Source organism: Mustela putorius, unplaced genomic scaffold, assembly GCF_011764305.1.
Source record: "Mustela putorius furo isolate JIRA1106 unplaced genomic scaffold, ASM1176430v1.1 tig00003845_pilon_pilon_pilon, whole genome shotgun sequence".
Lineage (NCBI taxonomy): Eukaryota > Metazoa > Chordata > Mammalia > Carnivora > Mustelidae > Mustela > Mustela putorius.
In genome coordinates this window covers 54735217-54762978 of record NW_025421998.1, presented here as the reverse complement: position 1 = coordinate 54762978, position 27762 = coordinate 54735217, and the positions used below count along the sequence as shown (strand labels likewise).

At 41.7% G+C, this 27762-nt stretch overlaps 1 protein-coding gene across 1 annotated transcript; it reads right to left on the bottom strand.

The window, feature by feature from the left end:
• Positions 1-5170: 5170 nt before the first annotated feature.
• GPNMB (glycoprotein nmb) lies at positions 5171-27236 on the bottom strand. The gene is made up of 11 exons (XM_013051664.2): positions 27012-27236; positions 21184-21336; positions 20216-20359; positions 17901-18065; positions 15538-15696; positions 14672-14983; positions 12027-12125; positions 11085-11187; positions 9040-9254; positions 6682-6775; positions 5171-6227 (listed from the first exon to the last, which is right to left on the bottom strand). Exons 1-11 carry the CDS (start codon positions 27079-27081, stop codon positions 6074-6076), a joined length of 1668 nt encoding a protein of 555 aa, XP_012907118.1. The 5' UTR covers positions 27082-27236; the 3' UTR covers positions 5171-6073.
• Positions 27237-27762: the final 526 nt, after the last annotated feature.

Below are 27762 nucleotides of genomic sequence, written 5' to 3'. Positions count from 1 at the left end.
ACACTTAATGACTGAGCCACCCAAGCACACCCCAGTTTACTCATTTTTAAGTAGTATTTTGTGGTATGGCCATAACATATCTGCTTATCTATTTCACCAACTGATGGAAATGCAGGCTGTTATAAATAACATTATTATGAGCATTTCAGTACAAGTTGTAGTGCGAACGTGTCTTAATTTCTCTTGGGTAAATACCTAGAGGAAAAGGGCTAAGTCATATGGTACGTGTATATTTAACTTCATAAGAAACTGCCAAACTGCTTTTTCCAAACAGCTGAATTCTTTTCCATCTGGCACTTTGACCAGCAATGTAGGAGAATTCTGTGTGTGTGTGTGTGTGTGTGTTTTAAGCAAGAAGTTTATGATGTCTTTTTCATATAGAACTTTAAAATTAGAACAACTTCCAATACAGCGATCTTTTTCTTTATGGCTGGTACTTCTGGGGATTTATGGAATCCTTCTTCACTTCGTTCTTTATGTTGTGATTTTCCTATTTGAAATTTCTCCTGAGAGGATTATTAGGAATTTTTTTCCAGAAAGATCTATTCTGACATCTCCCCACCATGGCTCATAGACAAGGTACACTTAACTTACTGTGTCTGATAATACAGCATTTGTTGTCATTACAGAATAATGTGACATGAAATTGAGAGTAAGAACTCAAAGTCTTCAGTTAAGAAAATTACATTTCATGTAACTGAAATTCTCTGAAGAATTTTTGTTTTTCAGTTGAGTTCAGAAGGGAGTTGAACAATGCTTTAAAAACAAAAATCAGTAAACTTTTTTTCTATAATGGACTAAGGAGTAAATATTTTAGGCTGTGCAGACCATAGATCTCTGTCCCAGCTACTCAGCTCTGTTGTTTTCATGCAAGAGCAGTTGCTGACAGTATATACATGAACGAGTGTGGCTGTGTTCCAATAAAACTTTATTTATAGACAGACATTTGAACTTCATGTAATTCTTTTTTTTTTTTTTTATTTTATTTATTTATTTATTTATTTATTTGACAGAGAGAAATCACAAGTAGACGGAGAGGCAGGCAGAGAGAGAGAGAGAGGGAAGCAGGCTCCCTGCTGAGCAGAGAGCCCGATGCGGGACTCGATCCCAGGACCCCGAGATCATGACCTGAGCCGAAGGCAGCGGCTTAACCCACTGAGCCACCCAGGCGCCCTGAACTTCATGTAATTCTTAAGTGGCACCAAATAATATTACTTTTTGACCTTTCCTGAACATTAAAAAATATAAAAACCAAGTTTTGCCAATGGGCCACAGAAGAACAGACAGACAGCCAGATTTGATCCATTAGCCGTGTGTGCTAACGCTTGATTTAGAATACAATCCTCCTGCCACCAGTGTTAAGGAAACTGGGTAATATCATCCTCCCCTTTTGCCCAGCAGAACGTTAGGGACCCAAAGACTTCAGAGTTCACCCAGTTTAGTTTCCCTCCCTTACCTTTTATAGTTGAGGAGGTTCTGGTGCAGAGAGAAAATCACTGGCCTCAGGGCACGTAGTTAGTGAGTGACAAGGCCAGGCTGAAGCTCAGGTGTGTCCACTGAAGCCCTACCTACCTTCCTCAACTCCAAAAGGTACAACCTAAAACTAGATCCACAGCCACAAAATCCTTCTCCCACTTCTCAACAGCCACTTCTCAAAAACCTTCAAAATAGTTAAGTTTTTTTCTTTTTTTATCCCAAAGGAATTTATTCTAATAAACACCTTAAAATTAAGGACTTCCCAAACTCCAGCCCTGGTACTTAATTTACACCATTTAAACCTATACAGTGCAAGTAACAGTGACAACTGAATTAGAAATTTTGATTAGGGAGATGACATGATGTTATCTGCGGGAAAATTATACAGAGAATTAAAAGCGGTTAAATTCTAAAGTACCACTAAGACACCCAAATTCTGAAGGGCCCGTGGAAGTTGTCCAAAGTAAATTTTATTCCAGAATTTCAAAAAGGAATGGAAGTTCAGCTCTAAGTCACAGAGGACTAGCCTCTGCAGATTAGACTGAAGCCAATGAGGGACTGGCCAGGCTGTGGGAGGGGGATCCAGGCCAGAGATTAGGGCTCTCATTTCAGTGAACATTTGGAACCCAAACTCTAAGACAGCAGAGTCCTTGTCTCTGGTTCATAGCAGTGTCCCCTCCAGACCAGAGCCTGGGACATACTGAGGATCAGTAAATAATGGTTGAGGGATCAAAATCAGTCTGCCAAGAAGGATTCCTGGGAACTGACCCCTGACTTTTAAGGGTATATAATCTAGCAGCTTTGGGATGCTTCTTTGTAAAAAACCTTAAAGGATTCCTCCCCACCAGGAGCCCCATGGGAAGCCCCATGGTCACCTTCATCCCCTGGAGGACTGTCTTTCTCATCTGCTCTTTGTCTGTCACTTAGGTCTGGAGCTATCCATTCAGGATGTAATGAAGGCATTGAAAGTACTGCCCTCTAAACTTTAAACAATTGGAAATTCAAAGTGGCAACCAGTGTTTATGAATGAATGGGAAGTGTTCAAAGGGCAGACATTTATAAAAAGTCCTAGAAATAAGAAATTCCCAGAATAATTTATTACCTACATACTTCAATTTTCTTTGGAAGTTGTAATTCTCAGCAAACATTAATCAAGTGATCCCACTATCTTTCAGGTTGTTTCCCCATTTCACAGAGAGCGATTCAGCCAAAGTTAAATGACTTGTTACCAAGGTCACATGGAGTATATACATCTAAGTAATTCATGATTTTGGCTCTCTCTCCTGCCATTTGTTAGACTAGAATAGAGGGAAGTTGGATGGGGATTTCCACTGGCTTCCGAGGTGACCGTGGATTTGCTGCTCTCTGCTACCCCCTATTGATAGGATAAGGGAAGAGCGGATCTCAAGACCAGTATTTCTCAGGTCCTGGACCAGCAGTATCCACATCACCTGGGAACTGGTGAAAAATCCAGACTATAGGTCCCCACCCTGGAACCCTGGATTAGAAGATCTAGGGCTGGGGTTCAGCCGACCTGTAACAACCTACAAGTGATATTGTACAACCTACAACTTGATATTATATTTTTGCTTTAGGAACTAACATCCTGGCCTCCCCATCATCACAAAAATGACTAAGCCCCTTCACCTTGCTCCTGTCCTTGGGCCTCAGACAGAGAATATACCACTATTGCCATATACAAAGTGCAGTCAAGTCCATTCGTTCTTTCAGGTGGACTGGTAGCAGCCCGGTGAAGTATGCCAGGGAAGGACTGCATACCCACTTTACAAATGAGGAGACTAGGGCTCAGGAAAGGCCAGGAAACTTGCCTGGGGGCTACTCGGCTTCAAATGGGAGGGCATGGGGCACCTGGGTGGCTCAGTCGCTGGGTGGCTTCCTTCAGCTCAGGTCATGATCCCCAAGGTCCTGGGATCAAGCCCTGCATCGGGCTTCCTGATAGGTGGGAAGCCTGTTTCTCCCCCTCCCACTCCCTCTGCTTGTGTTCCCTCTCTTTCTGTGTCTCTGTCAAATAAATAAAACCTTTTTAAAAAATGACAGGGCAGGGCACCTGGGTGGCTCAGTGGGTTGGGCTTCTGCCTTCAGCTCAGGTCATGATCTCAGGGTCCTGGGATCGAGTCCTGCATTGGGCTCTCTGCTCATCAGGGAGCCTGTTCCTTCTCTCTCTCTGCCTGCCTCTCTGCCTACTTGTGATCTCTCTCTGTCCAGTAAATAAATAAAATCTTTAAAAAAAAATGACACGGCAGGAGTCAAATCCACATCTTCTTTCTTTATATGCATGTCCTGGACCTTTTCATTTAGTCCACAACAGGGTTTCTGAGTTTTGGGGTCACATAACATGGGGTGCTTTGTTGTGGGGTGCTGTTCTGTAGACTGTAGGCCATTTAGCAGCACCCCGGTCTCTGCCTGCTAGACCAGCAGCACTCACACCCTAATGATGGCAATCAAAAATGTCTCCTAATATTGCCAATGCACCCAAGGGGCAAGTGACCTGTGCTGAGAACCACCTACAGCCAGCACATAATTAGAAAGAAATTTCAACTATTTGTGTTCTGCAAATTTTGTACTCTTTGGAGACGATTTCAGAAAAAAAAAAAAAGCTTATTTTTGGCCTCCAGGACATCTGTGAAGTAAAGGAACTAGGTTAAACATGGGTGTCCACCCACTGCGTAAGAAAATCTTGACTACTCCTTAAGAAAATTCACAATTCTCTCATATCATCTAGTATTCAGTGTTTTCAAATTTCCCTCAGCTGTCACAAGAATACCTTTCACAGCAGCTTTTGTTTTTTTAATGCTAACAGGCAAGCTTGCTTATTTATTTATGTTTTGAAGATTTTATTTATTTATGATAGAGAGAGTAAGAGAGGAAAGCATGGAGGGGTGGGAGAGGGACAAGCAGGTTCCCAGCCCATCAGGGAGCCCGATGCGGGGTATAACCAGAGCCAAAGGCAAATGCTTAACTGACTGAGCCACCCTCTTTGGCCTTTTTTAGTTTCAAACACTAGTCAACAAACTGTGGCCCATGGGCCCAATCTGGCCTACTACCTTTCTTTGTAAATATGCTTTTGCCGGAACATAGCGCGCTCTTTCATTTATATATATGGTTGCTTTCGTGCTACAATAGCAGAGGTGAGTAGTTACAACAGAAACTGTATGGCCCATGAAGCCTAAAATATTGACTCCCGGGGTGCCTGGGTGGCTCAGTGGGTTAAAGCCTCTGCCTTCAGCTCAGGTCACTATCCCCAGGTCCTAGGATCGAGTCCCACATCAGGCTCTCTGCTCAGCAGGGAGCCTGCTTCCCTTCCTCTCTCTCTGCCTACTTGTGATCTCTGTCAAATAAATAAATAAAATCTAAAAAAAAAAAAAAAAAAAAAGACTCCCTAGCCCATGACAGAAAAAAGCTTGCTGATCTCTGACCCAGAACGCTCCTCTTGCCTTTGTTTTTAATACAATACTAACAGTCCAGAACATTTGCTCACAGAAACTTTTTTTTTAGATTGATCTGATTAATATACATTTATTGAAACTGAACATACTATACTTTAAAATACAAAATCCTTGTGAAATTATCAGTGCTCCACAGGGCAGCATTAAACAACTCTTTATGTGTCCAAACTATAAACACAATAGAAAGGCAAACAGTAAATTGGAAAAATAATTACAATTCCAAGATCTTATCTCTTTTCATACTTTATTTTTCAGGAAGGAAGAAAAAAAAGCATGTCCTGTCTGACATCTGGTAGAGAGTTTCAACGACAAATGGAGGCTTTAACTGATCAAGTCCCTGTATCATTTAAATAGAGAAACCAGTAGGAAAAGCAGGAGTCTCCTTCTTCAAAAAAATCGTAACATATAATTTCAAACACATGCCCCCAAGTGTACAGAAATTGAGATATATACACAAGACTGTCAGCACCCTGAGTGTAGGGCTGGGTCCCTAGCATGCCTGATACACAGAAAGTAGTCAATGAAGGTCCACGGAATAAAGAAATGAGTAGCATTCTTTTACACATCTGGGCAGGGTAGGTTGTCATGAAAATATTCACACCCATGTATTAGACTAGTCGATACATATTTTTTTTAGCATAAGAAGCATGCACATCACACTAAATGTCTGGCCTGTTACTGTTTTGCTAGGAGCTCACACGTGTTCACCTGAAGTAGCATTCAATTAGCTCAGAACACAGAGAGCCAGAAAGCATCTGGCCTCCCCTTCCAGTGAACTGAGGCCAAACTCTAATGAATAGTACCTTCTCCCCTTACTCTTTGGATACAGTGTGTCTATCCCACTGACCACCTAAGACATTATAAGTGAAACATAAATCATAATGAAAGAAAGCTCTGCTAACTGGTTTTATCAGTTCAATAACGAGGCTGAGGCCACGCACGGTGTAATTCCTCCCCACTTCTCTGAGATGTCATTTAGCCTATATAAAAAACCCTTTGGACCTCCCTAAACCACAGTATATATTTTAACAGTAATCTTTAGGAATAGAAGTTAATAGCCATCAACTCTGGCACAGCTCACATAAATGGCCCTGAAGAGTGAGCTGTTGATCACAAATAAAGCTGAAGATTTAAACAGTTCCTGGTTGATGCTTGAGCAAAGGATCTCTTTCCTGGTTCCCAAGGCGGAATATGGCCTTTGCATGGTTGAGGAGGGCATTCAGGCCCTGGCCTTTGAGCACAATCCTAGCACTGTGGCCGACCAGTTTGTACTCCTTGTGTTTTCTGAAAACAACGTGTTAGACAGATTAACAAAAGATGTCCACCTGGACTATGTTACTTTCTATGATCTCTTACATGCCAAATACAAGAGGATTATTCCATTTAACCCAATCCACAGCTTCTAAGACATTGATGTTTTACGAAAGTATAGTTTTTTCCCTTCTTCATGGAAGAAATGTGCTTGCCTATTCTAATTTGTGATTACATGGTAAATAAACTGACACAATTTTGTAAAGGTACTGGTATCTAGTAGCATTTTTAGGACTAAAAAAAAAAAAAAAAAACCACAGCAAAATTAATAGTCTAGTTTGGTATTCATCATTCACTAGAAGATTTTTCTCCCCTACCCAAACTGTTTAAAAGCAAAAGAGGGAAAATGGCCCATTTATGCAGAAATATGCAACTTATTTTTGACAATATACTATAGCAATTTAAAGTGTTAAAAGTAGCAACTTACTTGTATACCAAAAGGGTTATCACAGTGACAAATATGGCTAAGCAGCCCACCGAGACCAGGGCACCATTTGCCATTCTTGAAGGGGAAGCTGGGTCTTAAACAGAAGCAAGACAATATTAGTGACATCCTCCGCCTAAGGGACAGGCTACTTGTAATGCAATTAAATAAATGAGGAAGGGAGCTATCCAAAGATATATGGCTCCCTCTGGGTTTTCAGTAATCTTTTCCATTAAATAATACATAGTCTTTGGGTCAGCTTATCTTCCATTTAGAGAATGAGTTAGCATGTCTGGAACACTGTGTTAAGGGCTCAGAAGAGAGATGTCATGTCCTGGAGACACCTGCTCAGGTCTCAGCTGACCCCGCAGCGCCCACATGGTGAAGGGCTCCATGACCCTCCCCACCGCTCCTCTGGCCGCATCTCCCACTACCTACCTTCCAGCTGTGCTAAAAATCCTAGAGTGGCCTACGCTTCCCCTGCTCTTTCAAATCTCCAGGCCCTCTACCAGGAACGTCCTTCCCCTGGGCTCATTTCAAGCGTTCACCCCTGTGGGGTGACTTCCGGACATTCATGAGGGCTGAGGGTTCTGGGTCAGGACACCTGCCTGTGTCACTCCTCTACTTGCCTCTCTTCCTCTGCCTCGATCACACTCTGTGGCAATTACTGCTTTATACACACGCTTCTTTCCTTCTCCCAGACTGTGGGATTGTATCTTCTCTGTATTCCCAGAAACCAGCAAATTAACTCGTCTTATCCCTACTGTCAAAGAGGAACTGGAGTTCATCTTTCTTTCTCCATTCCTTCCACCACTGTGCAGTTCCAGCCACCAGCCTCCCCCCACCCACCCCCACAAAAGGACATCTTGTCTACCTGCTTCCACTCTCACCTTCCCATGATCTTCGCTTCCCTTAGTAGTTCAAATGATCTTTTTTTTTTTAATTTTTAAAAAAGATTTTGCTTATTTATTTGACAGACAGATTACATGTAGGCAGAGAGGCAGGCAGAGAGAGAGGAGGGAGCAGGCTCCCTGCTGAGCAGAGAGCCTCATGTGGGGCTCGATCCCAGGACCCTGAGATCATGACCTGAGCCAAAGGCAGAGGCTTAACCCACTGAGCCACCCAGGCACCCCGTTCAACTGATCTTTAAAGGCATCTATCAGAGCATTGCTTCAAGCCTGCCAGAGGCTCCTTATACACAGAATAAAGCTCAAGCCCTACCCGTGGTCTACAACCATCTAAATGGACTGCTCATTCCTGAAAGTCAGGCTTCAGTTCAGAGGACACTTTTCATAAGCAGATGCTGCTGGGTAGGCAGGACTGTCACTGACCTCCCCAACCTGGAGAGCCAACCTCTGTTCCCTCTCTCCCCCATAAGCATGGGAGGACATGCCGGGACATTCTTCACAATGTCATCTTATGTGTGATCTCTTTGAGCCCACAAAAGCAGGGCTCACAAAAGCCTTCTTCCTCTTGTTCCCCACTCTGTCTGGAACTGTGTATCTCAGGCCTACAGCTCTGCTGGGCACGGAGGAGATGCTCAATGAATATTTGTTTAAAGAATTGCAGGTGCTTCATGAACGTTCATGGAATCAATGAGTAAAAGTCATTCCTCCTAAAAGTCTCTTGGTTTGCTTTTGATCAAAGATCTGTTTCTGAAATTCTGATTTTGAAGCCCAAGCCATCAGGTTACAATCCCCCCTGGGTTGAAAGCTCTCTTTTGGAGCTTCCTTTATTTGGATTTTGAAAATGGCTCAGGTCACCTAAAGTTCTCACTCACTGTAAGAAGAAGGAAAGGAAAGGCAATATCTAAATGTCTAATCTGGTAAGAGAGCAGTGGTTTGCCAGCTCCTAGGAGGTTTCGTAGAATAGGGTATGACCCTGAAAGGCTGTTCTAAGAACTCCCCACAGCTGCCCAAGAGTAACCCCAGCAGCTTCTGGGGTTCATGTCTTTGCCTAGGTGGATTCTTAGGACAATAGGGTACCAGTCTCCCTGTTTTATAATTTAATTGGAGAACACTGTTATTTTTTGATGTTTGGCTTCATACTTTTCCCTTGACATATAAATCTCTTCGAGCACACAGTGATCATATCCCATTATTACTGGTCCATGATCACAGCTGATTTTTTTCATCAAAAGACTTAACTTTGGTCATTTCACTGGGTCTCTCTCTCTCTCATCCCTCCCGTAAGTAGATTTGCTGTGGGACTTTCATGCCAGTTGTCAAATCCACATTAACGACAGTTCAGTGATTTTTGCAATGAAATAAAATTAAACACTGACAGTGAAGCCTTGAAGGGCTTTAGGACACATGGTACCTGTGATATGAAATGTTCGTACAACCACAAAACAACACTTACCTCTTGCAGAGACAGAGACGAGGGTGCTCGTGAGGGCCAGACTTGTATTATCACTGAGGGTCAGGTTCATACAGTATGTCCCTGACCCACTGAAGGCTCTTCTCACAGTCAGCAAGCAAGTGTCATCTGTGTCTACATCTACAGGGTCACAGACTGTGTTGTAGGTGATCTGGCAGGTAGGGTCAGAAACTATGGTACAGACCTCTGTGGGCATGCTGAGGGGACAGACGGCACCAGGGGAGGGAGATATAATATTAGTTTAAAAGGAACAATCATAATCATTACCTGGCCATAAAATTGACTAGAATTCTATTTGAATTCCACTAGAATTAATTTGGAACCTTATTCTTTGATTCTTGCATACGATGTAAGAATATCAAACCATTTGATGTCAAACTGTCACATATAATTTACTCCTAAACAAGCCTGGGTATGAGCTACTATTTCCCCTGTATCCTCAGTAAGATGTGGCTCTGGGGGTAGAGGAGGAAGAAATTATGACCGCCCCCTTTCCAAAGGCAAGGGGCTGTTGGAAACTGTGTGAAGCCCAAGTCATTCCTCCCTAGAATGCCTGCAGGTGTGGTCCGCTGAGGTGTCGGGCAAGGATACTATTAAATGCCAGAGTTGGCCCACCTGGGTCCCCACAGAGGTTAAACAGTGACAGCAACAGTGGTGGTTGAGTCACGATTTACTACATGCAAGACACAAAGGGGCAGATGTGTGACACGGCCTTGATTATCCCTCTCATAGGAAGATGAGGAAAGTAAAATAAGCCTAGTATAGCAGGCGACAAACCAGCTCAGCGAGTGGGAGGCAACTGGGAGACTAACATGAGCCATTAGGGGTGGAGCTGGGACTTGAATAAGTGAGGCTGGATGACCACGAGGCGACACGGCCGCGCATTACTGTCATCAGCTCTGTTTCCCTTGTGGGTGGACCTCCTGGATGGAGACCTGCACAGAGGACACCTGCTCTTCTCAGCTGGGCTCGTTCCTCCATCAGCTTTTCCTCAATTTTTCTGTCATCGTCACCCCTCACCTCTCCCTAAGATGGAGAGCTTGTTAGCGATCCCTTTTTATCAAATAAGGCCACATTTTCATACCATCTCATTCCCTTCATTAATTTATACATTTACATACATACATGTTAATTACTTAATTTATCTATTACACAAATATTTGTGATGCTTTAGCTTACTCAGTTAATTAATGTTATATTTATTAACTTATATTTAGTCTATTAACTTCTAGTAGTCTATTATGTAGTTCTAACCAAACCATAGGAGGTCACATTATATAATGCATTAGAAAAAGCTTTGTCGGGGCGCTGGGTGGCTCAGCTGGTGTCTGCCTTGGCTCAGGTCATGATCCCAGAGTCCTGGGATTGCACTGGGCTCCCTGCTGGGTGGGGAGTCAGCTCCTCCCTCTCCCTCTGCCTGCCTTGTGCTTGCTCTCTCTCGGGCTCAGGATCTCTCTCTCAAATAAATAAAATCTTTTAAAAAAGACTAAAATATAAACCTTGAAAAAAAAAAAAGAAAAAGCTTTGTTAAGTTTAGAGATACAGGATTATTGGGCAATGCTGTTAATTCATGCTAGGACATGGTCATTCCACACTGGCTTCCCACCACTTGGAGGGACCTCAAGAAGCCTAGGATCTGGGCTCTGAGACAGACCACAGCCTGTGAACCATGCTCTGTGGGTACCCACCATCTATGGGGCAAGTTCGGTAATCACTGTTTGCTTCAGTGGACCCATCTGTAAAACGACGAGACTCCGGATTGGGTAAGGATTCAATAGGAGAACCGATGTAAAATATTAAGAACATAGTAAGTGTTCAATTAATAATTACTCTTCAATTTCATCAGCGATTTAAAGGTAGTGAGCATTGCCCAATCTAGCAAAACTGAGGGCTTCTGAGCCCCTCCTGGGCCCCTTCCTGGTTGTGGCTGACTGATGAGCTGGGAATCTAGATCAGCTTCAAAGGGGAGCTGGTGTGACAGCCTCTGCTCAGGCCTTGGCCTGATCCTCTGACTGAGATGTACTCACATCCCTTGACAGGTCACAACAAAATCCATCAGCGACTTGTCAGGCTGTGGCACGGGCGTCACAACGTCTGTCATCTGGATGATGTTGACCTCCAGGATTCCATCTAACAAAACGCCCACCCAGAAAAACACATCAAAGTACAGCAAAAACCAGACCGAATTATTCCTTCACAAACCAGAAAGCCACACAAACAGAGACACGGCATTCTTGCACTCCTCTGGGAGTCTACCCCACAGTGTGGATAGGTGTCTATGCAGCACGTTCAAAGTGAAACCGAATTGCTCCTCATTCCAACCTGGCCCTTGGTTTCTGGAGCTTGTGAATGTGTTAGAAGGCTGCACTCCTTCCGGGCAGGAATTCCAGAGAAAGGTAACCCCCGGGGAAGACGCAGGCCTCAGGCTCCGGCCCAGCCAGCTTCCCTCAGCCTTAGGGTGCAGAGTCGGGGATTTACCCCCATCTCCAGAACTGGGGTGCCTCGGCTGGGCTTCGGCCCCCACCTGTCTTCTCTGTGGGGTGTCTGAGGGCAGTGCCCACGATACATAGCCATCTGTGGTAGCTCTGCTCATCCCTGTTCCTTACACACTAGGCAGGCGACTTTGTGAAATCAGAGAGAGGAAGGAAGTGGCAGTTGTGGGAACTTGCTACTGGCCTTTCTTCAAAGGCAAGTTCCTTCAGATTTCTGGAATGCGCGGGGTGGGGGATGTAGGGCTGGAGCAGACTCATTAGTAGGTGGGCCTCACACTGGGCTCGTTTCCACCAGAATGTCTAAGGAAGGCTGGCGTAGGCCAGTCGGAATCTAGAAACTGGTGACATCCTGGCTTTGTGCCCACGTGGCATCACCTTGAACAGAGAGCAAGGGCCCCTGCTCCCACCCCTCCAGAGTCAAGAGGGTGAGAAGGTGGCCCGGGGTAGATCCCAGCATCCTGCCCCTGCTACTCTTACCGACAATCGTGATGGTGGCTTTGAAGTAACCGTATCTGTTAATATGGCAGGTTTCCTCAGGAGTTGCCCTCAGCTCGGGGGAGGGGTCACCCGCTGATGCTGGAAAGTTGGATTAATAAGATTTTAGATGAGTTGCTGAGAATGTAAAAGATTTACATAATAGATAATAACCCCAAATCTAAACAGGTATTTGATAATCAACAATCTAAACATCTACCTGCCCTTTAGAAAAACATCAAGATTTCTGAACTATTAAATTATTGCAGAAATTTGAAGTGAATATGAATGATTCACAGAGATGTGAGAACTAGCAGGAGTTATAATTGTTAAATTATGTAAGTGAACACAATCCTGTATCTTCTTTAAACACGGCAATCAAATGAAAGGTAGAAGCCATATTAAAATGTATGATACAACAATCATGACAAAATCAAGCAGGGTGTGACAGATAAAATCGTATGTTGGGACGTCTGGGTAGCTCAGACGGTTAAGCAGACGGTTAAGTGTCTGCCTTTGGCTCAGGTCATCATCCCTGGAGTCCTAGGGTCAAGTCCCTCATCTGCTTGTGCTCTCTCTCTCTCTCACGCTCTCTCTCTCTCAAATAAAATCTTAAAAAAAAAAAAAAGACTAATGTTAAATAAACTAACATTAACCTTTACCATTTAGGAATTTTTAGACAGTTCTAGATATTACAGGAATCTACAGTTTATTTTGAATTTTACACCTGGTCTCCTTATTTGTAAAGAAGACCATGGATACTTATAGAAAAATAAATTCTCCTACAGTTGGGGCACCTGGGTGGCTCAGTGGGTTAAGCCTCTGCCTTCAGCTCAGGTCATGATCTCGGTCCTGGGATCGAGCCCCACATTGGGCTCTCTGCTCAGCGGGGAGCCTGCTAACCCCTCTCTCTCTGCCTGCCTTTCTGCCTACTTGTGATCTCTCTCTCCCTGTCAAATAAATAAATAAAAATCTTAAAAAAAAAAAAAGAAATTCTCCTACAGAAATATCAGAATGAAGCTATATGATTAAGTTGTTCAGTGCAGTTATATTTGTAACTGGAATTAAGATTAATTTAATCAACCATCAATAAGAGAATGGTTAAATAAATTATACATTTATACATACAATATTACTTATATTCTAAGTTTATACATACTATAAAATACTATGTAGCCATTTAATAATGTGAGTTAAATTTTATGTGCTTACAGATGTCCATGATATTTGTTAAGTGAAGAAAAACAAATTATAGAACCATATGGACAGCACAAGACCATTTCCTTAAAAAGCAAAACAACACCTATGTATCTGTATAAAATATGTTTGTAAAGGCGTAGAAATAGATCGGAAAAGAAACGCTTCCAGCTGTTACTAAGGTTTAACTCTTGGGAGGAGAATGTGAGTAGGGATTTTTCACTTTTATTCTAGGCTTCTCTATTGTTAGAAATTTTATTAAGGAACATGCATTAATTTTGTAATTTAAAACATTTCAAAAAATAATGGATCAACATCAGTAATAACTTAGTGTCTTGATTAGATATTCCAGATTTAATGAGATCTCCTTTTATTAATAACACACTGTTACAACAATTTATTATTTATAATAGGTTTTGGAAAAAACAAGTGCAGCAAGTCTGGACATCAGGTTGGACTATTTACTCTGGGTTTGGTGATGGCGCCCTCTTGTGACCAGTGGGAGGATGGCAGTATGTTACCATCCCCTTCAAATTGGGGTGCTGAGTACTCATGGCACAGTGGGGTGGGAGGGGGCATTAGGTGGAAGCTAACACTTTCCAAAGTAGACTCTTAGGAACTTTTTAAATGGCCTCATATACTATATATTACATATACTATTAGTAGAGAATGGGATTTAATTTATTATGCCTTATATCCAGAACAATCTTAATGTCTGGAGTCTTTACTCTCAAGGTATATTCTTTCTTGGGCCATTTGGAAACCACTTCCAAGTACAGCTGTGTTTTGATGGGACACTGGATGGATGTGGGCAGGGAAGGGAGGAGAATGGAAGTAGGGAGAAATGTGGGAGGAGGAAGAAAGACAGTGGGGATGGCCTGAATGTTTATGAAGGGCGAGATGTATTCTCATAATGAGAAAAAATGGGAGAGAATCAGAGATGTGATGGGGGACACTTGGGTGTCTCAGTCAGTCAAGCATCTGCTTTCAGTTCAAGTCAAGATCCCAGGGTCCTGGGATTGAGTCCCGAATCGAGCTCCTTGCTCAGCGGGGAGCCTGATTCTCCCTCTGCCTGCTTCTCCCCTGCTTGTGCTCTCTCCCTCCCAAATAAATAAATCAAATCTTAAAGAAATGTGACAGGCCAGACAAGGAAAGCATTTGTACACATAACAAGGACCAGTACAAATTAGAAAGGTCAAAGAATGGCACTTAAGTCATGAAATTCTACTTGCAAAGTGGAATTTAAACATACTCTCCTTTCTTCCATATTCTAACAGCTTAAAATGGTGATAAAGTGGCTCAAGAATGACATGTACAGAATTGAATCACAGCAGACTCAGCACATGGTTCTTTAAGCTAGGGATCTAATTATGTAACCTATATTATTAGATTTAAAAAAAAAAAATAGCTGTTAAGGAACCCCCCTCAAAGATGACCTGGAAAACACTTACATAAAGGAGAGGTGGGTTTTGGAGGTTTGGGTGAAGGTGAAGGACAAGGTCCAGGCACTGCAGCTTGCACGGTGAGGTTAAGGCTGAAGGTTCCATTGAGCACATACGTGTGATTCAAAGTTGGGTTGTTGGAAACAAACAGACCAGTATTATCCCCGAAGTTCCACTTGTAGTTGACGGCCGACTCATTGAGGAAGTGACTAGGGTCGTGAATCAGGACACTGAACATAATGGGGAGGTCCCTGAGGAAGGTTTCATCAGATAAATTGCGATCATTCTTCTGGTACATAGTCACAAATACAGGAACGTGATCTAAAAGATACACCCCAAAATAGAAAGAACACACAATTGCTTGATTTTAAGTAGAGGACTTCGATAATGCTTTTAGGTTCAAAAATTAAAAGTAAAATGAAGGCCGCCTGAAGGGTGGCTCAGTTGTTAAAACATTTGCCTTCAGCTCAGGTCATGATCCCGGGGTCCTGGGATCCAGCCCTGCTTCAGGCTCCCTGCTCAGCGGGAAGCCTGCTTCTTTCCTCCTACTCCCCCTGCTTGTGTTCCCTCTCTCACTGGCTCACTCTTTGTCAAATAAATAAATAAAATCTTAAAAAAAAAAAAAACAATAGAAACTAAAACTAAAACTAGAGATAATTTAGCATTATTTCTCCTCTTCCTATGCAAGTTTGCTAGGGTTTTTTCCAAGTTATTCTGGAAACACAGATGGAGTAAAATATATTTAAATATATAAGCGAGGGAAGGAACCCATACAGATTGTAAGCCAACACTTAGCTCTCTTACTTAATCCACTAACATCACCAGAATGAAATGCCTCACTACCAGTTAACTTCAAGTTCACACCACTCACTCACCTGTTACCACGTACATGTCTTTCACTTTTGCGATGGGGACATATACGTGGTGGTGTCTTCTATAAACAATTACTTCCATGAGTTGGGGGCCAAGTGTCACATTGGCTGTGTTTATAGAAACTCTTGCTGAACCCCGTCCTAACTTCTGCAAATACTGACCTTTGAGAGGATGGAAATTTTTAGTTATTGGCCACATTACATGATCATTATAGAAAGTTGTTGTTTCTTTACGACTAATCACTGACACTTAGAGAACGCTCTTGGAAAAGGAAAAACAGGATGAGGATGTAGGTCCTGGCTGCTTCAGAAAGGGAGATGGTGCTCATTTTATATAAAACCTTATAACATAAACTCACTGTTCCATAAATATAATTTGTATATAGTTGGTTAAAATGGGAAGAGAAGTTTAGTGGGAAAATGCTGTTTAGTTCTTAGTTTACAGATAAAAAATGTTTGTAAGTAAGACGTCTGGCACTTGAAATACATGTGTTTCCCGGAGAATACCCATTCAATGCAATAGTGAGGTGTCTAAGGGAGCTAAAAAAATTTATCCAATATTGTTGTAGCAACATTACCATTTCAGCTATATCAAGCAGTTTCTTTCTTTCTTTTTTAGGGGACTAGAATCCTCCATTTTCTAATAGAATTTGTATATAATAAAACAAATTAAATGGTGAAAAAAGAGGTAGGGTATGGTAGACATAAAAAGTAATGTAGTGGTTCTATAAACACATTTCTAGGACATTCTTGACTCACTCTTTCTCTTTCTCCAGCCCGAACCTGAATCTGATTGCCACCAGCTAGTGAGTAAAAATGATTCCTATCCCTCAGGGTCCAAGGATTTTTCTAATGCTATTGAGGCACCCAACACAGATGTGTGACTGAACAACAGGGATGCTGAGACGGATTGCTTGTGGGCGTGTTTAAAGACCATGTTTAACACATGGTCAAAGATATCAGAAAAATACACTAATCTCAGGGATATGTGATTTGGAATCCCCTTTACCTGGAGCCTCAGAGGCAGTTCTTTTGCAGGTTGTAGGGGAAAGAGGTGTCTCACAGGGGGCTAGTTACACATGAGGAAAATGTTAGTCCTGGCATAGGGAGACCACAGAAGCAAGTGTTAGTTGAAGGACAATATCAGTTAACTTCAGATAAGGAAATCCAAAACAGTCTTGTTAGAAAAACAGCAATTTCTGGGCTAAAAACTGGTTTTAATAGATATCTTAACTAAAAAGAGGGGTAACGAGAGACCGGAGTGCTAGTGAGCATATATGACTCCCTGCAGATGGTCTGGTCAAAAAAATCGTGACATCTGGGGAGTTGATTGGGCCATGAAGGCACTGAAACAAGGTCAGCCTTCAACCCCTATTTAACTAGATGGGCATAATATTTGATATATATTTTGTACTTTGTTAAGCTGATGGATATTGCTAATGTGTTGTTCTGATTTATAAATGAGTTAACTGGACAAAGAAACTTTCTCTAATTCATGAAAAAGGACAAAACATTTAGAAGTTTGGAGCCTGCATGGTTGGTGGCAGTTTTCAAACTGTCAGAGCCAGATGGCACCTGCTGACATATTTAAGAACTTAGCAGCTTTGCTAATCATAACCTAAATTTGCTCCTCCTAAAAATAATCACTTCACCAATAATAAAACAAGAGTGGATACCATTTGTGGTTAAAAAAAAAAAAAGGGTAAGCTTTGTCAAAGAAGAACAGGGGTTAGATTATGTTATTTCTACACAGTGGAATATTATGCAGTCATTAAAATAATGTACATAAGGAATTTTAATGACACGATCAAGTACTCATGATAACAAGATTGGGTATACATTCTAGTCTTAATCAAGGAATACTAGCAAAAAAAATACTATTGTGTTAACAGTGATAATCTCTGGTGTCAATTACAGGTGATTTATTTTTCATCTGTACTCTTCCTGCATTTTCCAAATTTCCTACAAAGAGCGTAAGTTTCTTTCTTAAAAAATCTTTTGATAATAAAAAAATTAAAAAATAATCAAATGCCCATCCGTGTGCCATTTGAACAAATATTCCTATTTTTTGTATTACTGTTTTAGACAGAAAGAAACTGAATAGTTTTCTTTTAAGAAAGAAAAATGAATTATTGTTTTTCCCCTTCTTCTAATTCCTTGGTGTTCTGAAGATTTGCCAAAGCTAAATAAGATTTTCATTTTTATCCATCATGCTCCACCCCAGCTAAGGAAAGTTCACAGAGTAACTGTTGTTAAACTCTTAAGTGTTAGCATTCTTGCTTATAGAATAAGAAAGGTGGAAAAAAATGTTAAAATTTGAAGGGCAGGTGAAGAAGCAGCTAAGGGGGTTTTGTAAAAAGTCCAACCAAGTGTGTGAAAGACGTAGACAAAACTGCATCTCCTCCATCCAGGGTGGTGAGGGAAAGGCTTTCCATCAGGGAACATGTGGTGATGGTGTTGGCTGTGGTCATTTCCCCAACCGCCTTCCTCGGTCCAGTTGTAAACGTACAGGTCAGGAGATGGATCAGTATCTAAACAGAGAAAGAAACAAGCCAGGCTTGTCATCTGGGCTCAGAATGCCCAATGCTCATCACTGAATTAAACACCTTTTCATATTTTCATAAATATAAACATAGTTGGACAACGAAAACCCTAATTTTGAGAATTCATCTAGTGGTGTGTATTTATGACCTGTTTTCTGCCTATAGGCTGTATTTCAGTAAAATTTCACATAAAGCAATTATTCAGGAAGAGCCAATCTAGAAATACTAGAATATATTTATTTTTAATACTGGACCTCACACAACTGTACTCAAATCAAAATGAGGGATGCTTTATCTTTTTATGTTGATACTGCTATCTGTAGTTGTTTTTTGTTTTTTTTTTTTAAACCCTGAGTCATTTAGCATCAAACAACTCTCAACTCCTGGAGATTTGGCACACTCCTAAAAATAAGGACATTAACCTACATAACCACAGTATCATTACCACTCTTCCTATAGTCTGATCAAGGGTCACATACAGTATTTGACTATTTTGTCTCTTCAAACGATTTGGAAAAAAAGATAGATAGAAGTAAATATGGCAAAATGTTAAAATTGTTGAGTCTAGGTAGGAGGTTTTGGTAGACTCCGTGTACCCTGATTTCAACTTTTTTGTATGTATGACAATTTCTTTTTAAGCAATCTCTACACCCAATGTGGGGCTCGAACTCACAACCCCAAGATCGAGAGCTGCACGCTTTCCTGACCGAGCCAGCCAGGCACCCCAACATATTTCATTGTGAACTAGTCATGACCAGTATCTTTTCATCTAGACCAGTTCTCTCACCCTCTTGGTTTTTTTATATCATTGACATTTTTGAAGAATCTTTTTATTTATCAATATATTAGAGCCATTTTAATTTTTTATTCTTAAATTGTCCCAAATAGCCAGGAGGACTCCCTGCAAGCTGGCTTCTGTGTCCTTGTGATGCGTCTCTGTTAGTCCGTATTTACTTACTTGGGGACACTAAAATATGCCAGACTCACCTGGTACTTTCCCTGCCCTAGACCTGCAGTCAGTATTTAACTCAAAGGTCCCTGGTTCCTTTTTGTGATGACAGGTATTACATAAAAATTTTCCTTAGACACAGGGATTCCTTCATATAAAAATGCTCAGAGGACTAAAATGCCATTTTAGGGGCGCCTGGGTGGCTCAGTGGGTTAAAGCCTCTGCCTTCAGCTCAGGTCATGGTCTCAGGGTCCTGGGATCGAGCCCCACATCGGGCTCTCTGCTCAGCAGGGAGCCTGCTTCCTCCTCTCTCTCTGCCTGCATCTCTGCCTACTTGTGATCTCTTGTCTGTAAAATGAATAAATAAAATCTTTAAAAAAATAAAATGCCATTTTAAACATTCATAAGAATTAGCATTTTTAGAAAGAGAAAAATTACTACAAATTTTAGACACTTGACACTTAAGAAATATCAAACCCTTTTTATATAGGATCTAATGTTTTCCTAATAGAACAATGATAAATTAATAAGGAATGAATGCAGACAGTTTAATAGAAGTTCTAAGTCAGAAAATCAGATCGTAAGTGTATTTAACAGTCTTGTCACTGATTGAAGAATCTCAGTTATTAGCTCCGAGTTTTGGGGAATGTGCAGTTCTTGAGACAATTTCCTTTGAAGCATCTGTGTTCCTTTGTGCTCTTTAACATGTACAAAGAGCTTACCTGCCTTAAGGGCAAAGCGAAACTACAACATACACATCTTAGCATTTGTACCAGCCACAAAAACACTGGGTTAAGCAATAATTGTAAGCAGAAATCAGTCTGATCAGAAAATGTTTGACAGATCAGCTATTCGTCAAGTATCCAGAAGAAGTTCAAGTAACCAAACCAAAATCCGAGAATCAACAAGGTATTCTCTGGATAATCAACTAGACCCTAAGAAAGAGCCGAGCACGACGACGTCCCTCTTGAAGAAGGTTCCAAGTGGCAGAAAGCCACCAGTTTGCTCAAGTGGGTTTGGCTAATGTTGATACAGGAACTGGACGGAGCAACATGTCCCTGTCATCCAATTTGAGGAGAGGATGACATGGGGTGACAGCAAAGCACCTGTGAGTGTTTAGGTTTATGAGATGGGTCTCCAGTAGTTAGGAAAACTAGCCTATTCCTGTGGCGTGGGTAATATTCCTTACCATTTCTGCAGTTATTCTCATAAACTATGTTGCCATTGACATCTTCCTTCTGGCATCTGGGGAACACCAGGTCTACCACAAATGTGATGGTTGAGCCCACAAGTGCTGGTGAGTCACTGGTCAGCATCGCCTGCACGTGGCCTCCTAGCACATAGAAAAGTGCAGTTTAGTAATCAAGCATCTTTTTCCTTTCGTTGACAAATAAAGTAGAGTTGAATCCACCAATAAGGACCAGAGCATCCCAATGTCTCTCTCTCTCTCTTTTTTTTTTTTTTTAAAGTGAACACTATGCCCAGCGTGGGGCTTGAACTCATGATCCAGACATCAAGAGTCACATGCTCTACTGACAGCACTCCCATCCTTACACCTCTTAGCAATAAATTATTTTCTGGATTCCTAACTTTTGCTTTCAGAGTACATTCTACAAGGGGGGAAAAAGGAAGTCAGACCAATTAAAGAGGTCTTTGATCATAGAACATTTACATAGAACATTTACTTAAGACAAAAAAGAATCTGCTCAACTGGATTGAAGAAACAAGTTTTAAAGGTTTGTATTTTTTAGACTCAAAACCGATGACTAAAGGACTCACTCTTTCATGCAAATGGGAAGATACTCACTTTCTGATAAACCACATTTCTGATATGGTCAAAACTGCTTGAGTGTCTCAGCTCTTCTGAAGAGGACCATTCCCAGATTATGTAGAGGTTCAGGGCGAAATCTGTTTGCTATCCAAAATCTTCCAAGAATTACGAACTTGTCAATTTCTAAGTGGATTAATGTTGAGTGTGTGTGACTTAGAAAGTGACAACGTTGAGATAAAAAAAGATTGCCAAATCCAGGTGCCTCCCACTTGGTAACTACAGTACAGTCTTAGAAGCAACGTAAGCCATGTGATCTTCAAGTCTACAATGTAAGAGACTAAGTCAAATAGGAAATGACAGTTGTTTATCTTGAATATGTGATTTACCTCTCCAGGAGTTTTTCCACCTTGGGTCTTCCTTCTTCCATACTGGGTAGAGTTTTTCATTCCATTCATTCTCATCTGATGACCAACCAGTTAGTTGGCTGTGCTCCCTCGTATAACCAGAAGTTCTTTCATTGCTCAGCACGTCATGAAATCCTAGATCAGTATTTAAATGATCAGTATTTAAAAGCAAATAATTTTGCTTACTCCTTTCCTCATTTAGTACTTAACAATACCTAAGTAGTCAAAGCAACTTCTCATTTCATAAGTTTGGAAAATCCTACTTAATATTTCCAGTAAGTCAAACAAATAGGTTTTTATTTGAATGTCTCCTGAAATAGTTTAAATAGTTTAAATACAACTATTTAAATAGTTAAATAGTTTAAGTACAACTATTCAGACACTCTTTATGTACTTTTTTTTTTTTTTAAAGATTTTATTTATTTGACAGACAGACATCACCAAGTAGGCAGAGAGGCAGGCAGAGAGAGGGAAGCAGGCTCCCTGCAGAGCAGAGCACCTGATGTGGGGCTCGATCCCAGGACTCTGAGATCACAACCTGAGCTGAAGGCAGAGGCTTAACCCACTGAGCCACCCAGGCGCCCTCTTTCTATACTTTAAATAGTCAAAGAGGGGCACCTGGGTGGCACAGGGGGTTAAGCATCTGACACTTGGCTTCTGCTCAGATCCTAATCTCGAGTCATGAGATGGAGCCCCATCTTGGCTCTGCGCTCAGTGCAGTCTGCCTAAGACTGTCCCTCCCTTTCCCTCAGCCTCCCCCTCCTCCATGCTTGCTTTCTCTAAAATAAATCTTTTTTAAAAAATAATTTACTTATTTGACAGAGAGAGAGAGCACCCAAGCACAAGCTGGGGGAACAGCAGGCAGAGGGAGAAGCAACTCCCCAAGGAGCAGGGAGCCTGACACCGGACTTGATCCCAGGACCCCAGGATCATGACCTGAGCCTAAGGCAGATGCTTTTATTGACTGAGCCACCCAGGCATCCCGTAAATAAATATTTTAAAAAAATTAAATGAGTCAAGGAAAATTTCTGAAAGTTGGTATTTCTGAGCTGTTATTTAACTTCTCAATACATCTTCTCTGATTATTTGAATCTGATATGCTAGAATTAGGAAAACACTGATGCCAATGATATTCAGATCAGTTTTGGCATCTTTTCCCATTCTTACCTGTTCTCTTGGCTAAAAGAATGTCAGGCTCAGGAATGCCTCCAGGTTTCCAAGAGATGCAAACCTGTATTGGAGAGCTCACTGTTGAACAATCTAACTTTTTTATGGCCCAGTATATGTTCTGAATTGGTGAATGTCCCATATGTACTATGTAATTTACAGTGCTTTTAAAAATATTATGTTAAGAGCTGGTTGGTAATGTTTTGAGACGTCTATGTTCCTGCTGATTTTCTATTTGCTATTTCAATTACTGAGAGAGGACTGTTGAAATCTTCAATTATAATTATGGATTTGCCAATTTGCCAATTTCTTCTTACAGTTCTGCCAGTTAATGTATTTTGAAACTCTGGAATTGCCAACTCTTCTTCATGAATTGATCCTCTTGCCATTAGGAACTGACTTTTATCTTTATTAATAGTCCTTGTTCTTAGGGATACTTTGATAGTAATGTTTAGTGGTTAACAGGTAGGTCTTTTTCTATCTTATTTTTAATGGATATACATTTTTAGATTTGAAGTGGGTTTCTTATAGACAGTATATTGATTTTTTTAATGTAGTCTAACAATCTCTACCTTTCATTCAGAGTGTTTAGGTAATTTATATTTACTGTATTTATTAATACCGGGGGATTTAAGTCTACCATCTTATTTTTCTATCTGTCCCATTTGTTCTCTATTCCTTTTTCTTCTTTTCCTGTACTTCTTGGGGTTATTTCTGGAGTCTATATTGGCTCCACTTCTGGCTTATTAGCTGTATCTTTGTGTTTTGTGTGGTTGCTCCAGGGTTTATAAATTTCTAGTTCTTCTGAAATTCTTTCTAATCTCAAGTTGATGTCTTTTTACTTTGCCTGACAACTCCAGTGGTCACATGGTCTCTCCTCTCTTTGAGGATTGTACAGACTGGCTGGCTGCCTACCTAACATTTCCAGGCTGCACTCCTACTCTTTTTTATGCTTGTCGCAGAGCTTCTACTATAACTGCACAAAATTCCAACAGCTGACTTTCCTAGATTTCCTTACAGTATGGGCAGAAGCAGCTGATTAGAACCTGGTCGGTCAGAACTGAAAGGAAGTCTTCTGCGGGCTTCTGTGAAGTTTCCCTCTCTGTCATCTGTCTATCCATATACACACACATACACACACGTATATAACAAACTCCATTTTGTTCACATCAGAAGTGATTTTGGGGACAGTAATGTAGGGACGTGACGCTCAGAGCTGGGACAGCCATACTTAACCAGGAGGGCCCAAATCTGAAGAGGCAAGCCAACACACTGAGGAGGTCAGAGTGGATGGAAGAGAAGAAAGAGTTCTCAATGTTGTCGAGTTCTTGCTCTTTTCCTGCCTCTGGACTGGTTACATAAAAAAGTGTCTTGCTCAACCTATTTGAGTATTGTTACAGCCAAGAAGTCAATTGTCTAGAACCCACAGCTAATCCCTAACCGTTCATTATGATAAACTGTCCTCTCATGTGGCCTTGTGTTGTCTCCTGAATACTGGAGGAGGACTGCCACAAGGTGTGGTATTTGGCAGGTGCTCAGAGAAGCCATTTTGAATGGATACCACCAACCTCTATCTTCTATTTATCCTTTTTGGTAGAAGGAAGCAAAAGCCTGTCGTTTCCTTCTTATAAGGGAGACAGATGGAATGGGAAAGAATATTGAAATGAATATTGAACAATGTAGATGTCTCACGCTGGGTGAATGTTACAAGACTTGGTTTCTTGATTTTGTTGCTAAACAGTCTGTGTTGACCTCAGATCATGTTTTCTCTGGGTCTCCAAATCAGACAAAAATCAAGTAAGACAAAACCAAAATGTCTTATGATTCTGTAAGATTATTTTTATTTGGAAACAGATACTAAGTGAGGGTAGGAAATGTAGCTTTATCAATCGATGTTTATAACTGGATATTCATTCGAATTGAGTCATGGAGTGGTAGAATATTCAATTTGGAAAAAACAGTTCAAATCGCTTCATTTGACAGATGAAGAAATTCAGGCCTAGAGAAATGACAGAATTTACTCGGGGTCACTTTTAATGGAGTGGAAATGAAGATTCACATCTTTGGATTCCCAGGACTAATTTTTTCCCACTGTTCCGAAGAGTCTTCCTCTTCCACAGATCCTGAGAGAAAGTGAGTGGTTCCAGGAACAATCAAAACACGGGTGTCTCCTCTGATAATAGATGGCAGAAGTCAAGGAAAGTCCAGGAAAAACATCTACTTAAAAGAGGGACAAGGAATAGATACCTGGGTCCAGGGAACAGAATGGAGAATGTCGAAATGGACCCACACAAACAGGCCTTACTGATTTTTGACAGAGATGCAAGAGCAACCCAATGGAATTTCAAAAGATAGCCTTTTCAATAAATGGTGCCATCGGAAAATAGAAAGCATAGGAGAAATTTTCAGGCTCTAGGCTAGGCAAGAATTCTTTGACTTGACACCAAAGACACGATCCATAAAAGAAAAAAAATGATATATTAGACCTCATTAAGGTGAAAAACATTTGTTCTGTGAAATAGCACGTGAAGAAGATGAAAAGGCAAATTACGAACCGGGACAGAACATTTGCAAACCACATTTCCAGTAAAGGACCGCAATCTAGAATATATAAAGAATTTTTAAAACTCATTAAAAAAATCCAATTAAAAAAAATGGATAAAAGACCTGAATAAGCATTACACTGAAGAGGATACACAGATGGCAAAGAGACACATGAGAGGATGTCCAGTTTCATTAACCAGTAGAGAAATGCACATTAAAACAACAGTGGGGCATCACTTTACACCTATCAGAATGACTAAAAAATAAAAATAAAAAAATAACAGGGATATATCAAAAGTAGGCAAGAATGTGTGAAGACACTGGATTGCTCGTACACTGCTGGTGGGAACAAAACACCGTACAGCCACCCCGGAAAACAGTTTGACAGTTTCCTGAGAAACTAAACATGCAACCAAAACATTGTACTCTTGGGCATTTGTCCCAAAGAAATGAAAACGTATGGTCACCCAAAAACCTACATACAAATGTTCGTAGCAACTTTATTCACAGTAGTGCAAACTGGAACAATCCAGAGGTCTCAAAATGGGTGAATGTTTAAACAAACCGTGATATATACATATTGTGGAATCTACCAGCAATAAAGAACTATTCAGACATGCAACACTTCAATAAATTATGTTGCATAAAAAAAGCCAATGCCCCTAAATTACCTATTGTAATGATTCTATGGATAACATTCCTGAAGTAACAAAATTATAAAATTATGAAAACGGGAGAATGGATCAGTGGTTGCCAGGGCAGGGGGGTGTGGTGGGAAGGGGAAGTTGTCATGATGGAACGGTTTGGTATTCTGACTGTAACAGTGTCAATATCCTGGCTATGATACTGTGCAATAATTGTTTAAGAGGTTACCATTGGGAGAAACTGGGTAAGGTATACAGAGGAATCAATTTGCATTTTTTCTTAAGTTACATGTGAATCTACAATGACCTCAAAAAGCTAAGTTAAAAAAATAGAACAAAAGACTCCCAAGAGTAAGCAGGTTTTAAAAGAAAAAAGGTGTGGGGGAGGGGGAGTTAGACGTAAAGGGAAATGGAGTCACAGCCGGCACCGATGTGGCTTTTCTCTCTCTATTCTAGAATCTCACCCCAGCAAAGGGGAGGTGGCCAGGTTGCTTGTGAACTGCTCCGTCAACACCTGCAGGCCTGCTCTCGCTCTGACCACGCCCCTTCATGCTCTCTCAAATAAGTAAATAAATTTTTAAAAAAGAGTTGGACGCTTAACCCACTAAACCACCCAGGTGACCCACAAGAGGAGCTTTTGAAACAAGGAGGCTCCAACCTGACCTCCCCAAGGGTCTGCTTTCATCAGTCTGGGCATGGGTCGTTAGAAAGCCCCCAACCTCAAATGTGAGACTAGAACAGAGCCTTGGGGCCTCGGCTCTTCTCTCAGTAACCTCACCCGAGTGGCAGCAAACTCCTGGAGGTCTGTGAAAAAGGTCCCAACAGGCCTAGGCACAGCTTCCAGGGGGGCGGGGGAATGATCTGTGAACTTGGTTCTAGATTCGGGGCCCTGTTTCATTTGAGCCCTCTACACTGCTGGATAGAAACTAGACGAAGTTTAGTGGGTGGCACTGCTTTGTTTCAGGCCAGAAAGATTGTTCCTCACACCAGCACCCTCCCTTTGTCTGGTGAGAGACAAGGTGGCAACTACAATGTGGGCAGGGGGGAGCCCCCCAGAGGGGCACCTGAGTGGCTCAGTGGATTAAGCCTCTGATCCGGTGATGATCTCAGGGTCCTGGGATCAAGTCCCGCACTGGGCTCTCTGTTCAGCAGGGAGCCTGCTTCCCCCTCTCACAGCCTGCTGCTCTGCCTACTTGTGATCTGTCAAATATATAGAATCTTAAAAAAAAAATTCCTCCCGAGAGAGGGGCCGGCATGGTTGTTGCTTTCCCAGCACCTGAAGCCAAGAACGAGCGGGAGGCATTCTGCTGTAGGGTGAATGTTCCCAAAGGTTTCAAGCACGAAAGCTTCCTGAGAACCTTCATGAAGCCCACCTTCTGGCATGGACAGCGATACCTCAGACAACCCATCATTTCCGCCGACAGAGAATGGGTCAAAACACACTCGTGTACTCACGTCTGGCAGCATCAAGCGGCAATCTTGCAGCCAGAAGCAGAAACCCCAGGAAACAGTGGAGACATGCCATGCTGCGAATTCTCAAAGACCAAGGCAATCAAGGTATAACTTTTAACTCCCTGGGCTCCATCCGCTGAGAACGGCAGCGGCTCCTCTGGCCTCTCCCTGCCCTGCTCCTTGTTTTAATTAAATACAGGGTGCCTCGGGGCAGATCATGTGATGGTATTAAGCAGTCTTGCCTGATCTGGTCTCCCAAGTTCAAGCTCTTAAAAACTCATGTGCTTCTGACTCACTCACTCTTAGCCTCCGTTTTCTCTTTTTACCAGTACACTGTTTGCGTTATGATTTCACATTTCCAGTGAGAGAGACTTCCTTTCCTATGGACCCATTTTCATATCCTTCACCAAATAATATTTCGAACTCCAACCTCATCAATTCAACTTGCTGCAGTTCCTTTACTGATCCATTCACCCAGCTCATTTAGAGGGCCAGCTCTTCCCAGAGCTAACTAAGGCTCGTACATTCCCTTCTCCCCGGAGGAGACACAACTGGGGCAGGGGGGTGGTCGTGGAGTTACAGCTTCGATCACTTGAAATTCGGGGTTACAGATGAGTAATAGTATATGTGGTGCCAGAGGGTGCTTGAAACACATGCCCAGGCCACCGGTTGCTAAGAAATGTCATTATAGGCCCATTGAGGACACCCAAGCAGTTCCGTAGAGCTTCTGGAACGACCTGCCTGATTTCCGGTC

Excerpts from the sequence above, each read along its gene's own strand:
- GPNMB (XM_013051664.2), bottom strand. The coding sequence starts at position 27,081 with ATGGCATGTCTCCACTGTTTCCTGGGGTTTCTGCTTCTGGCTGCAAGA. Across the intron at positions 14,984-15,537 it reads AGACATGTACGTGGTAACAG|ATCACGTTCCTGTATTTGTG; the intron begins GTGAGTGAGTGG and ends TGTATCTTTTAG. Across the intron at positions 6,776-9,039 it reads CGTCTCTGTCTCTGCAAGAG|ACCCAGCTTCCCCTTCAAGA; the intron begins GTAAGTGTTGTT and ends CTTCTGTTTAAG.